We start from the raw sequence: 16,391 nt of genomic DNA on the forward strand, positions 1-16,391 counted from the left end.
TGCACCACATGACCATTTCAATCTTAATTTGTGTTTCCACATGCAACAAAAGTGATGCCAGAACAAGTGACATGACAGCTGATACAGCAGTGGAGTTGTGTGCTGTTGTTCCCATACTCTTTTAAAAATTGTTGTGACACCATTTTCAACATGGTGTCAGCTGGGATTATTCATACAGACTACAGACATTAGTGTTGTCATTCAGCTTATGGTATTAGAACTGAGCCAGGAATCCAATAAGAAGAAGAAAAAGTACAGATGTTGTATTTGGAATTGGAATTTATTCACAAATGACACAAGCGGACCAAAGTAATGGACACATCATTTGTAAATGAAGACCCATATGTGAAACACATTTGGATAAGGCATGCTAGGTTTGAGTACTTGTAGAGCTATGATTTGAGGTCTATTAAAAGTCTGATACTCAAATGAAAGACTCAAGTAAAGTTAGGAGTGACACTTCCAGTATTTGCCATTTGGTGATTAAATCTTTCCAATATTTAGCCCTATATCACATTCTCAAAAGTACTATTTCAAAGTATTTGTGTGAGATGTTGGATGCTATTTGTGATGGCCTACAGACTCATTAAAAGCTAACATTTTCACTCTTGCACCGCGGTCAGTTAAATACAATGAAATATATAAATTAAGCTATACTGAATTTTGGAGTTATGCTTCATCCAAGTGCACTAAAAGACACTGTAGTATAGTTGAATGCCTCTATTAAAAGTAACACTCAATATGAAATAATACTGCCAACAGAAAACTTGTTATTTCCTTTCTCAAATCCACTGGACAAGTATTTAAAAAGCATTTGAAGTTACCTATACCAGAATATGATTATCTGAATATACTGCCAGTATTACATTAATTTTCACCACTTTTAGAATAAAGTTAGCTGCTGTGAAACTACAAATGTCATTTAACTTAGTATATAATATCTGCTTATTCACATACAAATTTTATTCACGCATCACGTAATAGAAAAATCATCTACTTTCACTATGGAAATGAACCATTATGTGGTCATAAAATCAACGACAAAACATTTATACACTGAAATTGCACATTCTACCTCTGCAGCATAATAAACCATACACAAAACAATGCATTTTGGAAAGACTTTAATGCAATCTATCACTGAAAGCACATGGCCTCTTAATATGCAAGCATAAATATGAAAACCATCAAATATGGCATCTTAGTGTCAAAGACAGCAGCCCCTTCTGATGTTACTGAGTGGTGAGAGAAGGGAAGTTCTGTGACAAAGTTAAAATGTTTTTAACTTTTGTGGCATGGCTAAAAGTGATGTCACTCATTGTGGCCACAGGAATTTGGGTGTTTCCACATGCAACTTTGGTGACTGCACTCGAGCAGCATCCAAGTGGCATAATTTTTGTTGCATGTGAAAACTTGGCTTTAGACCATGCATACATTGTCATTTTACAACAAGAAGTTATAAACATACGACACCAATGTAAACAGCATGACATGTGCAAAATTACATTATGCAGGTAGCTGACAGTGATATTTAGCGACCATTGCCTATGTCACCTACTTGTTGTTTTATGGCAAACTGATTCTTCTTCTTCTGTGGTGGCACCAATAGTAAAAATGCTTTATTTTTCAAGTACAAGGCAAAAGCCCAATGTGGAACGAATGGGTGCTGCTATACTATGAAAAATAACACAGATCTGGCAGAACTTGTTTTCTATTCTGAGGTATTACATCAATTAGCTGTACTGTTCACATACTAATACTAATGTTATATAGGCCTTACATACTACAATATCCCTCACAGATAGACCATACAAGTCTAGTGACTTTTTTCTCATGAGCAGAACATCATTTTGTTTGCCATGATTATCACTCAGTTTAACTTCAGATGACACGGTAAGAAGTTCACAATCAGCATATGTCTCAAAAAAAAAAAAAATAAATAAATAAATAAATAAAAAATAAAATAAAAAAATAAAAAAACTTTCATGATTGATATTTGCTGTTCAATTCACAGTTCAATGCCCATGGAGTATTCAGCATGTTGCAGCTGGTGTAAATCACTTTCCGCATGAGTTGTTTCAAAAGGAACACGCAACTGCATCGCCTGCCCTGTTCCATGGCCTACTTGTACACACATTGACAATTAATTACTTACTACATCTATAATAGAAATTTTATCGCCAATCTTTGCTCCATGCTCTGACAAGCAAGATGATTCCCATGGGATGTCCACAATTAATTTAGCACAGCAACCCTCACTAAGCATGCAGGAATGAACAAAGCAAGGGTGTAACTGGTTTAGGGCAACCGGACCAGTGCCCTGAGGTCCATAGGTTGAGAGGCCACTGGTGCAGAAGGAAAAGTATTTGATACTTGAAAATGGCATAAAAGTACAAAATTTGGGTTGTACTTAAATAAACAATAAAACAGATAAATGGCGGTGTGTTCCTTTAAAAAATAATAATTTTACTTTCTGAACTTCATATAACTATTGCCCAAATTTAAAAATGTAAAATTCTGTCATAATCTACCCTTTAAGGGCAGCTTAAATGCTGTAAGATAATATTATAGTAAGAAGTTGTGTATATATCATGAGGCAGCATAACCTAAGGCACAAAAATTGCCCACACTATATTCGTCCAGTATTTGGGAATGAGAGCACTTAATGACTTCCAACAATTTTCACAGTAATTTCAAACCTTTATGAAACTTTCTCTAACTGTAACCGTTTTAACAACAGTGAAAGTTATTCACAAGTCAAGTTTAATGATTGGTGCTATAAACAGTTGTACAAATGCTTCAGTTCTGTCCATATTTTTCAATTTTTCCAAGATTAATATGCAATATGGTATGAGAGACTGAACATTCATCTTTTGATTGTTATTCATCTTTAAATGTGTGATTATGGTACTGATGTAGGTATAGGACTTACTAAAGCTACTTTGATACAGGCATCTTTGCTAATTCTCTCTTCACTATCTACAGTGATGATAATAATTTGTAAGTACTACATGCAACTATCAACCACATGAGCATATCACATGTTGCTTATCAGCTAGCAAAACTGCTTCTCACTACTCCTATCTATCAATCACAAGGTTAATTTGTTTGAGCTGTACTAGCTTGTATAGTGGAAACAACTCACTTTCATACAGTCATTGTTGAATAGACTGAGACTCAAACTTAGATACCTGCATCCACAAGAGGTTATCTACCAACTGAACCACCCAAACATGCGTACTAGGCCTACTAAAATTTCAAATTGTATGGTTCTAGCCCTTCTCCAATTTCTACAAGGACAATATTAATTTTCCATGCGTAACCAATATATTGTATTCTCTGAAAAAAGCGAAATGAAATCCATCAGAAACATACATATAATATGAGCCAGTGACAAATTAAGTCACCAGTAATTTGTCAGTGGAATGCAAGGTGCAAATTACAAACTGAAATGACACTTGGTAGTATTTATTAGGGGACAGTAATTTCCTCCTTCAGCTATTTTTCTTTCACAGTTTTGGTTACCGTAGTATGAGGTCATGTTTATTGTGCTATTTTGTAAAGTAAGTGTAAATTACTATGTAAGTGTTGACTTTTAAGTCCTCTGTGTTATTAACATTGTTATCAACTTCACACTCACATTTCACAGTAGTTCTAGTTGTATCAATATAATACATCACTACTTTCATAAAAATAAGAAACCAAATTATTTTTATATCAAATGTACGTATAGTTTGATGTTTTGGGAACAATCTGCCTTAGCCCCTATATGATAATACCCCATATACATGATCTGTGAAAAATGGAACCAACGCCTCAGGTGGAGGACGACACTGCACTGCCAGAATCTATAGCAGAAGCAGCACGGCGGGAGGCTGAAGAGGAAGAGCCTCTAGTTGGTGCGTTGCGTGAAGATGCCATGGACGTGGAGGCAATGGCTGCTGATGAAGAGCCATCGGCAGCTGAGGAGGCATCAGTGGCAACACAGACAGACCCACTGCCTGATGATGTGTGTGTTGAGCCAGCCTCTGATGAGCCACCACCTACGTTTGCCGACGCCAGCACTGAGACAGAGCTCAAGGCAGCAGTCACCACTCAACCAAAGGCAAGTCCTACAGCCCCCTCCAATTAATTGCATCTTACTGAAGTTGACACCTCTCTTCGCTGTCTTTGCATCATTTAATGATTGACAACTGTCTTAAAAACTAGAGCCGTATGCTGTACTGTCTTTCAAGCCATTCTCCATTCTCCCCTTCCACCCCCCCCCCCCCTCTCTCTATCACTGGATGAGTCTTCTGTCCTGTACTTTCACTCAGAAAAGAGGTTGTCGACACTTTTTTAGCAAAGGGTCTTGTAACCTGCTTTGCTAACCAAGTCACTTTATATTCTGTGAATGGAGACCATGCATGATTTGTATCAGGGGGATGCACTTTTGAGGTGCATAATGTCAGTGCTCAATTACATTTGTCAGCACAGTTTCATGAATTCTTATCTGGTGGACCTACTGGAGTGTAGCACATCTGAAAATGGCCCTTCTGATAGGAAATAGACAGTGACTAGTAATCCATGTAAAAGCTGGAGTGAATTTTGGAAACAATTAGGTAATAGCTGTCATCACCAATGGTCAATATTCAAAACAATCATTGCAAAAAACATGCCACAAAAACAATGGATCAAACCAGTTACTTTGGCTCCTCCATAGGCATACACCTCTGGCAGGATTAATACATAAATTATCTTTCCCATTTCACTGATGCATTCTTACATATACCTCCATCTTGTGACACTCAAATATAAATCATACTCTGCTAGATATCCATTTGTTAGTGATTGAATTACTTTTCATCCTGCAGTACTTATATGAATTATAAAATTTCTCTCCAAATGATAATTTATTTCATAACATGTCTAACAATGATGATAATAATAATAATCATCATCGGAATCCATTTTGATGCTTATAGGACTCATTCAGTCATCACATAGCACAATACTTGAATCCGTTATTCAAATACATGAGTAATTCACTGTTATTTCAAATGATTTTCTCGTGGAGTTAGAGCCATCAACCCTTCAGAAACCATTCTATAGCCAGTCAGATCTATATTTAGGTGAAACAGATATGCAAAGACAAAATTGTAAATCAGAAGTTGTAAACCATAAACTGGCACAATAAATTTCTCTTTGAGAATTAAGTAGGGAGATGGATAGCTGTTGACTCCCTTCTTCAACAATGATCATAAGCCCTGACCGAGACTTGCACAACTGACAGTATCGTAACACAAACAGGAAAATCTGAGGCTGACAACCACTTAAAAAAATTAACTTCAGCATGTTAAACTCGTATCCAGCCTGCTGAAGAGCAAAGTCAAATACTGTATAGTCCACTACTCCAATAGAACAAAGTCTTGTGTTTTTATTAAATGTTTAGCATTTCTTCACATTTCAGATTAATTAACACTAGTCTCCTACTTCCTCTCTAATGGTTGTCATGGAAAATCAGACAATGTAGTCCAAAATCTTTCAAAATTCACTCATCATATAAAGTCCATTTAGTTTATTCTACAGTTGCCTCACACAGTCATGTTGTCAGCCAAGACAACGTGGGTGTGTGGGTGTATATGTGTGTGCGTTTATTCTGTGCTAGATAGTGCTAATGGACATCACCCAGTATCTCAGCCTTTTTTATGTGCCTGTTGACCACTCAATGCATCAACTATAAGTTATTACCTTAAGTCCTTCCATTATTTAAATAGTACTAGATATATATGAGTAATCAAGTTGTAATTGCAGGATATTTCAGGACATAGTTGTCAAATTGGACTTCTACCATAAAACATAGCATAAGATTACAAAAAGCCATTGGTTTATTTGGAAAAGGTATACATTCACACATCACTGCTAGAAAAGGGACAGTATGTAATACTATTGTCAAAAAACAAAGGCAACTAATGTTTAAATGTTGTGTTTTTCCTTTGTGTTCAATACTCAAAATTTTGCAGAAAAATGTTTAATATTCTATAACAGTTATCGTATTGTTTGGATTGACACACAGGAGATCTTACTTTCAGTCTTGGAAAAAATGGCATGATAACACTATGGCTAGCATTCCTTTTCAGGAACTGAAAACTATGGTGCTTGTCATCACCAAAGGAAACAGCTGCAAAAGTACTGCCAGTGAAATAATGTGAGCAGCAGACACATTAACAAGTGACATGATAACATGATATGCTTGCAGAAATTTTGCAGTTCCTACTGTCATCATCTGCTTCTCTCTCTCTCTCTCTCTCTCTCTCTCTCTCTCTCTCTCTCTCTTCTCTCTCTCTCTCTCTCTCTCTCTTCTCTCTCTCTCTTTCTCTCAGATGAAAAATGGTCATAGCACTGACAGTCTGAGTGGGCAAATCAGTGTGTCTTTGGGATATTAGTATTAGGAAAGTAATTAAATGAGTCTAATGACATTGCTAACTACTGTATGAGCATATTTCTTGGCCAGCCAGCTACCTAGTTCTGAACTTGCAGAAGCCTGAGAATTTTGGGCCATTAGGTCATGACTTCAGTCACTACCAAACTTGGCAATCAAAAATAGCAGTGCACAGATCACTGTAGTAGTCATTGGTAAATCCCATGTTGACCTGTCTTTTTCTTTGCAGTAAAACTGGTGATTGAGCAGTTACTGGTACATCACATTTGCTAGTTATGATTCCCCAGAAAAGGAAGGTTACTACCCACAGTTCAGTCAGGAAACCTTAAACAGATACTCAGTGTGCAGCACTTACAAGGGAATGGTCCACTCTGACATGTTGAAAACTACTCTGAAATTACTCATGTTTGCCACACGAAGAACTGTTTATAGCAGTGGTTTGTACAGTCCTTCCTACTTAGCATGTGAAGCCGCAAGTAAGCAGACGTAGCCATGACAAGAGAATGTAGTGTGAAGTCCACATGAACTTATGCACTTAAACCACACCAAAAGTGTCTCAACTCATTAATTTTTTGAGTAACTTGCAGTTCATATCAGTAGCTGAAATCTAGCAGATGTAATTGTTATGCAAGTGGCTAGCAGAAGAAAGAAAATCATGGCAGTGTATGGGGTTACATTGTGGACATCTTCCATCAATCAGGGCCTTAATTTGTTGACATGAAATATTTTACAATTCCTGAAGCAAAATTATTATGATAATTTTTTAATACTGTACACTGGTGTCAAAATGAAAGCAACAAGCTGTTATTTCCCCATCCTGTGTTTAATTCACAATATAATCATACAAACTTTTAACAGATGTCATTATGATCATGTTATTCATGAAAGGCTGCATTCCGATCGATGGACAACCACAACAACAATGACATCGGGCCACCAATCAAGTGGGGTAGTGTTTGCAGGGTAGTCCCACATCCACAATCGCTGTGTACACAGTTACAGACAGTGCTGTATGGCACAGAGAAGACTTTCTCAGATGAAGCGACAGTTCATAGAGACTGAAACTGCGTCCCAGAGACCAGGATAGGGCCGACCACATGGATGTGATCTGATGGCTTAATTTGAATTGTTCTATTGTTTCTCAGATGAGGCAACAGTTCATAGAGACCGAAACTGTATCCCAGAGACCAGGACAGGGCCAACCACAGGTGGCATCAGAAAGAGTGGACCGTTATTTGGCTGTAAGGGCACGATGGTACTGCCTTACTACTACATTGCAATTGGCATCTTATCTTGCAGCATCCACTGGATGTGTTGTATCGAGGCAAATAGTGTACAGAAGGCTTCAGTAGAGTGGCCTTTATTGTTGGAGACCTTCTGTCTGTTTATCTCTAGCGTGTCTGCACAGAAGTGAACATCTAGAGTGGAGCTGTCAAAATACCACCTGGATAGTTGAATGGAGGGCCAATTTTCTTTGCAGAGATGAGCCTGATTTGGTCTGGAGAGTGATATTTTGATGGATTCACATCTGGAGGGCAGGTGGAACACTATTTTGGAACCCATACATTGTGGAAAGAGACTGATATTGAGGAGGATCCCTAATAGTGGGCAGGAATTACGTTGAGAAACACCTCTTCATGAAACTGTACAAGTGAATCAGCAAGATTTAACTGCTGTCAGGTACAGTGAGGATATCTTGGGATTTCATGCACAGTTGTTGCAACACACTTGTTGCAATGTGCTGTGAGCCTAGACTTCATATTGATCAATGATATTGCTTGACCTCATAGAGCATGGGTAATTGACATCTTTTTGGAAATGGAAGATACTGCACACATGGTGTCATGGCATGGCCTGCTCACTCTCCCAATTATAATCCCATAGAACGTGTCTGTGATGCACTAGCAAGACAGGTTGAATCACATCAGAATCGACCAATCACTCTAGAAGACCTGTGAGCAGCTCTGCAGAATAATGAATGTTACTGCCTCAACATGAGATTCATGACATCAGTCACACCATGTCCCACACTGTCAGGCCTGTACTGGAGCCAGGGGTGGTCACATCCCATACTGAGTGCACTGTCATAATGTGTGTGCAAATCTGTTAAGTTGGAAAAGAAATTAAGAACATTTTTGTCTGCTGTTATGCATGTTGCAGTTGATTATGTTCTGTATTCTTTACATTGTTTCTATTTTACTATTACCTCTTTGTACTGATTTGTGGAAAAAAAACATAACCTTGCAAAATTTCTGTTTGCTGCTTTAGTTTTGGGTACCAGTGTATATTTTACTAACAATGAAACAGTTTCTTTTTTATTCCCTGAGTTCTTCACAAAAATTTGAAAGTGTCTATTGGAAGGCAGAAACAAGCATTTTCCTTACACCCGCCAATCTGGTAAAAGAAAAATTAATGCATTCAGCACAGTTTTATTGAGACAGGATTGGGATGGAGTAAGAAACAATCATGGCCATTGTTCTGCATCTTGTGCTGCGCACCAGGCATACATGACCAAATTTGTAAAGCATGGTGATGCAAACTGAAAGTGCACAAATGACTGAACTTCAACAGTACCATTCTGCTGATAAATATGAAATGACAAAACACTATTGAAAATAATAATTCTGACACTTTTGTGAAAAATGCTTACCTTGTTGAATAATTTCTTAATTTAAAGGCTGAATCATACTATTACTTCTGGATGGAATCCAAATCAAATGAAGTCTTTTCATTGTCCTACCAAAGAACAGTGTGCTGATATGCCTGGCGCAAGAATCTAATAAAAGCAATGACTTATATTCTGCAAGTGGTAAGAAGACATTTTGTATGTAATACTGAAAATTATTCTCTCTCAATTTTTCCAGATTTCACTATGTTGATTACAAGACTTTTGCAAGTAAACAGTCCTTTTCTTTAATTTTTGGCCCTAATTTGACTTTCCTGAAGACAGATATAAATTAGTAGAAACAGTAATCCGCTCATACTTACCACTGGGATTTGTTGTATACTAATATGTCATAGCATTCATCAACTGCACAAGCAACTCTGCCTTATTTTCACTTTAAATGATAAAGTGTGGTTTTCATGCAGTTCTTACACAAAACCTGACTGAATGGCTTCACACACAGCATTTTAGGGGATAACAAGAAGCTTTGTCTTCTTGTCAGCTACAAATTTTTCTGTAGTATTATTTATTGAAGACATCTCTACACATTTACTTGAAGCAAACATAATAATTTTGCGAATTCCTTTTCTGCATAATTTCTTGAATCCTTTTAAAGGGGTCAAAGATGCCTGGAAAACAGTAATGCTCATATATCTTGCAATTCAGAAGCCTGAGTCTTATAAATCTCCTTTGGTGACTGTAAATTGACTCTCACAAGCAGTTATAAGTCTTTTGAATAGTTTTTCTGTCACTCTTTTGTGAGTTTCATTTTGGCACATATTTCACACATCATATAAAACTTCCTACCATTTATATAATTCACGTTCAGCTTTCATGAAATGAAAAAGGTTTTGCATCATGCTTAATTTTACGTTATTTCATCCTCCTTCATTTAAAAAAAAAAAATTCACAACATTTTCCTTGTCACTGAAAGCTGTTACTGTATATGTTTTCTTTGGGCTAGGAAGATATTGTATTATTGTTCTAGAATTTAACTATCACAACAATCATCATTCAAATCATAATTCATGGACTCATTAAGAGCTATTTCCTAGTTCCTCTAATGTTTTCACAATTTCTAAGAAAATCTCAACATCATTTGAATGAGTGTGCAGGAAATTACAGAAACTGATACATTGCACCCCATGTTCTTCATATTTCATCTTTGCCAGGTTGAAAACAATAATTAGGTTCCACATTACATTGAAACACTTGGAACCTGCACAAAGACACATGCTATTAGCAAGCATATATAGAGGAAACACAAAGAAAATTAATTTAGTTTTCTCTCTATTCTTAACATTTAGAGAATTCACAAAGGCAAGTGCTACTTATTATGGATATTAAATGAGTTGTAAATCCAAGTGGATAGCAACAGTGAACCGTTGTGTCAGAGAAACTGTCAATGTAAACTGAAGTTCAGTTTACAAAATAAAATTGCATTGGTCACGTTATCTACTTACTACACATTGGCAACAAAGGTTATGTGCCTGCTACATTACACATGTACTGTATGCTGGAGCTCCTGTAGGGGTGTACGTTTTTCCACTGCCTGACAAGCCACAAGTTTGGAAATTTTCAATATTTAAAAAAGAATGTTTGAAGTGTGTCTTAGTAGTTAAAATTTTGACATTTTGTTTCTTCTGGTGTGTTCTTCCTGTATAAAACATTCAGGGCAAGTTTTTATATGTCAGACAGGACCATTCCCTTGTTAGAACAGGTAGGCCTGTACCAGTACTTGTTTGCTTTGCATGCTTTACATGGAGAACCTCCTTTATTAGTACTGGTTGATGAAAAAGTGCATATGTTGTATTGTAATCACTGCAATTACATGATGCACCACCTACAAAATTCTGCACAGAAATAAGACAAAAAATGAAAAAGTGAGAAAAGTCCCCTACTGGTCAAGGCTTTACTGTATAAATTAAACATTGTTTATGCTATGCAGATGATAACAGGAAATTTTTGTCTCCCTTAGAATGCGTCATGTTCTTGAAGTTTCAGTTCATCTTTTCCTACTTTCAAATTTTTTTCACTTTACCATCTGCAGGAAGAAGTGCAAGAGGAAATTAGAGAACTGAGAGAGCAGATGGAAGCCCTTTCTGAAGAGAGTGCACGGCTGAAGGCAGAACAAGAGGCTTTGCAGAAGGCAGCAGAGACAAAAGCAATGCTGCAGGAGGCAAGAATCACGGCATCAGTTGACCAACCACATGAGCCACCAACACCTCAACCACAGCCACAGCCACCGCCAGAGCCAATCATAATTGAGAAACCTGTGCCATTCTATGTCATGCCAGATGCTGACACTGAAGTTGAGCTTAAAGCTCGGCGGCTTGAGGTGTGTACCTATTATCTGTTAAGTTTTCATTTAAGTATTACTTTAGAAGCAGCTGAAAATATATTCTCTACATCAAATACATGTTTTTGATCTCACACTTTTACACTTGATCTACCTAAAGTGGCCAAAAACATTTCTACGTAAAAGCTCAGGAAGATCAGTTTAGATTTTGGAGAAGTAGAAATACACAGGTAATTCTGATCCTACACCTTACTTTAGAAGATAGGTTCAAGAAAGGCAAACCTATATTTTAGAGCAGTTGTTCATTTAAAGACATGTTTTGACAATGTTGACTGGAATACACTCTGAAATCATGAAGATAGGAGGCTTTAATTACAGAGAGTAAAAGGTTATCTGCATCTTGAAGAGAAATTAGACTGCAGTTCCAAGATCAAAGGACAAGTAAGGGAAGCAATAATTGAGAAGGTAGTGAGACAATGTTTTTCAGTGTGTGTCTTGAGCAAACACGAAAGGTTGTAGCCTATTCTGATGTTTTCCAGTCTGTGTCTTGAGCAAACACTAAAGGAAACTAAACAGAAATTTCAAAGAGAAATTAAATTTCAGGGAGAAGAAATAAAGACTTTGTTGTTTGCCGATGATATTGTAATTCCGTCTGAGACAGCAAAGGATCTGGAAGAGCAGCCTAACAAAATGATAGTGTAATGGAAAGAGATTATAAGATGAACATCAACAAATGTAAAATAATGGTAATGTAATATAATTGAATTAAACTGGGTGATGCTAAGGGAATTAGATTAAGAAATAAGACACTAAAAATAGTTGACAAGTTTCTTTTGGGCTGAAAAATACCTGATGAGGGCTGAAATAGAAAGGAAATAAAATCAGACTACTAGCAATAACAAGAAAAGCATTTCTGAAAAACAGGAAATTGTTAGCATCTAATATAAATTCAAATGTTACAAAGTCTTATTCTGGAGGTATTTGTCTTGAGTATAGCCTTGTATGGAAGTGAAACATGAATTATATGCCATTCAGGCATTGATAGAGTAGAAGCCTTTGAAATGTGATGTTGTACTAAAATCCTGAAGATTAGAGGGGTCAATGGAAGAACTAATGATGAAACATTGAATCGAATTGGGGACAAATAAATTTATGGTATAACTTAACTAAAACAAGGTATCAGTTGACAGGGCACATCCTGACTCTTCAAAGAATAGTTAATTTGGTAATGGAGGGAAATTGGGGGAAGACTGAGGGGCACTGAGGCATGAATACAGCAAGCAGGCTAAAATGGGTGTAATAGGTTGAATTAGTTATTCAGAGATGAAGAGGTTTGCACAGGATAGACTAGCATCAGACCAGTCTTTAGAATGAAGACCACAACAATATATGATTCAGAAGTTAGTGGTTTACATTGATTAACAAAGTATGGAAAGTTTACAAATGTTGAATTAAATAAACTTGTTTTATTTCTATAGAAACGTCAAATGTGATAACTAGGATGTGACTATTAAACTATGTTGCTTCGAACTGTTAGTCTCTTTAATCAGTGTAGAAGTTGTTGGGAAGCAGTTGGTAGTGATACATTGTCTGTTAGATTGCCACAGTGCTTTTGCAGTTAGTTTTAAAGCAATTACTCCTTGTTACTCAAAGTGAGTCTGTTTTTTAAGTGTGAGAATTGATCCAAGATTGCTGATAAACATTTAGTTGTGTAATACTTTGTGTAATTTAGTTCATGTGCTACACATCACTAGGAATCCTTGAATTTTGACTGCAGATAAGTGTGAGACAGCAAATAGAACAAGAGATGGAACATTTCAGTTTGAACTACTCAGAAAGGAGTTACCAGAAAGAAGGTGAACAAAACTTACATTCTAGAAATCATACTATGGAATTTAATTAGTTTTAATTTGTTGGCAAAACAGAAAATCTGAAAAGAGAAAGATGAACAGTTTGAAGTGGTACTCCATAGAGATTAGTGGACAGGCTAATGTAGTTTTTTAGACTGGTAACTAAAGAACCAGGACTGTTGTTAACATTTTTATGAACAGGGAAGTGTGTGACAGTGAACAACTGTGAGCGACTAAACATTCTTCTCAAGATGGAGCAAAGCCAATGCTAACCACAATCATACACATTTTCATTTTCATTTCCATTTCCCAATTTTATGATAGTAAAATGCGAAAAGTATGTGACAAAATTGAAGTTTGGGCCAAGAGAGACCAGTTGGAGCTCAATGGGTGTCATGTCATCCTCTGCCAATGGCCTTATTGGATGTGGTTTGGCAGGGCATATGGTCAGCACATTGCTCCATTGTCATTGTTGAGTTTACTTTGGAACACCACTAATTGGTTGAGTAGCTCCCCAGGTGGCCTCACAAGACTGAGTGCACACTACACCAACCCCTCTCCTCTCCCATCCCCCTCCCCCGCCCCAGGAGGAAAAATTCCTGGCAGATAGGGAATCAAACTGGGTCCTCTGCATGGCAGACAGCAACACTGACCTCTCAGCTATAGAGGTGTACCATAAAACATGTAAAGGAGAATGAAAATATGATACTCTGGATTACTTCAAAACTATATTAACGGAGACACAAAAGGTAGAATTACTGAAGAACATGGGCTGTAAAAAATAATATCACCTCTGTCCTGGTTAGAAGTGCTGAGGGAACTGATCCACATTCCTGGAATTGGGTGATTAATCTCATTACTTTTTAATTGTTGGATACTGTACCATTTACAGGGAATAGCGTGAACAGTGGTAGTAATGGGATGATTGTGTTTGACGGTCAACAACACAAGTAAGGCAAGTGTTGTGCTGGACTGTGCATGTTCAGTATGGACTAGGCATCAGTGCAGGTTGTTTACGAGTAGTGCACACTTCGTATTTGCATTCAGAGGCCGAGGTCAATGTACAATGAAAGACCTAACAGAGTTCCAAAGAGGGCAGATTCTGGAGGCCTGGTTAGCTGGAGCATCAATAACTAAGACAGCCAACTTACTGAATGTCTTAAGAGCAACTGTTTCAACAGTCATCACAGCTTACACAAAACATGGGATGACATCATCATGTAAACTTAATAGTGGGTGCAAATCAAAACTGAATGACAGAGATCATCATATGCTAATACAAATTGTGTCAGAACAACATGAAACTGTGGTGGCTAAAGTGACTGCACAACTGAGTAGCCATCTTCAAGACCCTGTATCTATCGACACTGTCCGACAAGAACTGCATAAAGTGAATCTTCATGGATGAGCTGCTGTACCAAAACCATTAGTGATGACAATCAATGCAAAGAAATGTAAAAGATGGTGTCAGGAGCATAAATCCTGGACAGCTGATCAGTGGAAACATGTCATATGGTCCATTGAGTCAACGTTATTTCCAACGTCGGGCCAGGTTTATGTCTGGAGAACACCAAAAGAAGCCTACAATCCTGATTGCTGGACTTCAACAGTTAAGCACGGAAGTGGAAGCATGATGGTGTGGGCAGCCATATCATGATATTCTGATGGTCCCAACATTAGCGTCAAAGACCGTGTTACAGCTTACAATGAAGGTTGATTTTTCTTTCAATTTTTTGACTAGTTTGCATGAAGACATTTCTGCCTTTGCCCAGAAATGGTTCCATAAGATGCATCACTACATAATCTGAAATCCTCTAATCTTGGGATCATGCAGTATCCTTAAGAGAAACCATTGAGTATATACCTGTTTTCAGCATCTATAGGTAAACAATATTTTTGCCCATACTTGTCAGGCTTTGAAGCCGTGAATTGTGTGAACGAGTACCAAGTTTTACTTAGGAAGTGCTGCTCGTCTATTGATATGTTACTTCCAGGTTTGTAACACATTAATTCTATGAATTTGTTTCAGACAGCAGAAACCATTGCAAACTTATCATTCTGTAATCGTACAGAGCATGTAGACTTCTCATCGAACCTCAGGAATCTCATTATCTCACAGAATCTATTTTTACTCATGGTTTCCACACAAAATAGCAGGCCCCAGGAATCTGACCATAAGCTGTGAAGGTCTGTACTTCAGCAACCACCATGGGCATAAATAATTGCAATAAATGCTTCTAGTTCTTCTGTGGTCATTGACCAGCTGTCATTTCCTAGTAATCTGTGTGCCTCTGTTGTAGTACATTTCAAGATATGTTTGATTATATAATTGTCTATGAACAAGTGGCATGAACTTGATATAAGTTCAACACTTACATTTCTTTTTACATGTGGTATAAGTCAAGGAGATTCTCTCAAAATATTGTTTATAGGAAGATGCCCACCTTGTGAATTAGGCACTGTTTCTATCCAGACTGTTCCATCAGGAGCAACTTCTTTATGTCTTTCATCAGATGATGAAGAAGCGGTTACTTGTTCTACTCTCTGAGAAACAGGATTATATCCTCTTCTGTTACATGATTCTCCTCAATCTATAGAGCACAAATAATGGAGTTGTCATCTGTTGATATCACATGTGTGCTCAACTGGAAATGGATCTGGTGATTGTGCAGGTCAAGGCAATATAACGACACTTGTAGAGCATGTTTACAACAACGGTATGTGGGTGAGCATTACCCCTTTAGAAAACACCTCTTGGAATGGCAGCACAACAGATCAAATCCCTAGAATGACATCTAAACCTGCATTTAGGGTGCATGGGGTAACCATGAGAGTGTTCCTGCTTTTGTACAGGACAACGCACCAGACCTTAACTCCAGGTGAAGATCCAGTGTGTCTAGCACACTGTCATGTTGGTTGCAGGTCCTAAACTGCCCTCCTTCTAACTAACACATGGGCATCACTGGTACTGAGGCAGAACCAGCTTTCATCAGAAAAAACAAAAGACATCCACCCTGTCTTCCACTGAGTTCTCACTTGACACCACTGAAATCGCAAATTGTGATGGTTTGGGTTCAGTGTAATGCACACCACAGGCCATCTGGCTCAGAGCCATTCTTAGAGCAACCAATTTGCATCATTCATTATGTCATTGTG

The 16,391-nt window shown here is 37.5% G+C and overlaps 1 protein-coding gene across 1 annotated transcript in view; it reads left to right on the forward strand.

Moving 5' to 3' along the window:
* The window catches only part of LOC124775270 (titin), a 238,429-nt gene that overhangs the window by 194,416 nt on the left and 27,622 nt on the right, over window positions 1-16,391 (forward strand). The window contains exons 8-9 of the mRNA XM_047250110.1: window positions 3,821-4,105; window positions 11,137-11,424. Coding sequence (XP_047106066.1) covers window positions 3,821-4,105; window positions 11,137-11,424 — 573 coding nt within the window. The remainder of the gene's footprint in view (window positions 1-3,820; window positions 4,106-11,136; window positions 11,425-16,391) is intronic.

The sequence above is a fragment of the Schistocerca piceifrons genome, chromosome 1 (assembly GCF_021461385.2).
Source record: "Schistocerca piceifrons isolate TAMUIC-IGC-003096 chromosome 1, iqSchPice1.1, whole genome shotgun sequence".
In the NCBI taxonomy this organism is placed as follows: domain Eukaryota; kingdom Metazoa; phylum Arthropoda; class Insecta; order Orthoptera; family Acrididae; genus Schistocerca; species Schistocerca piceifrons.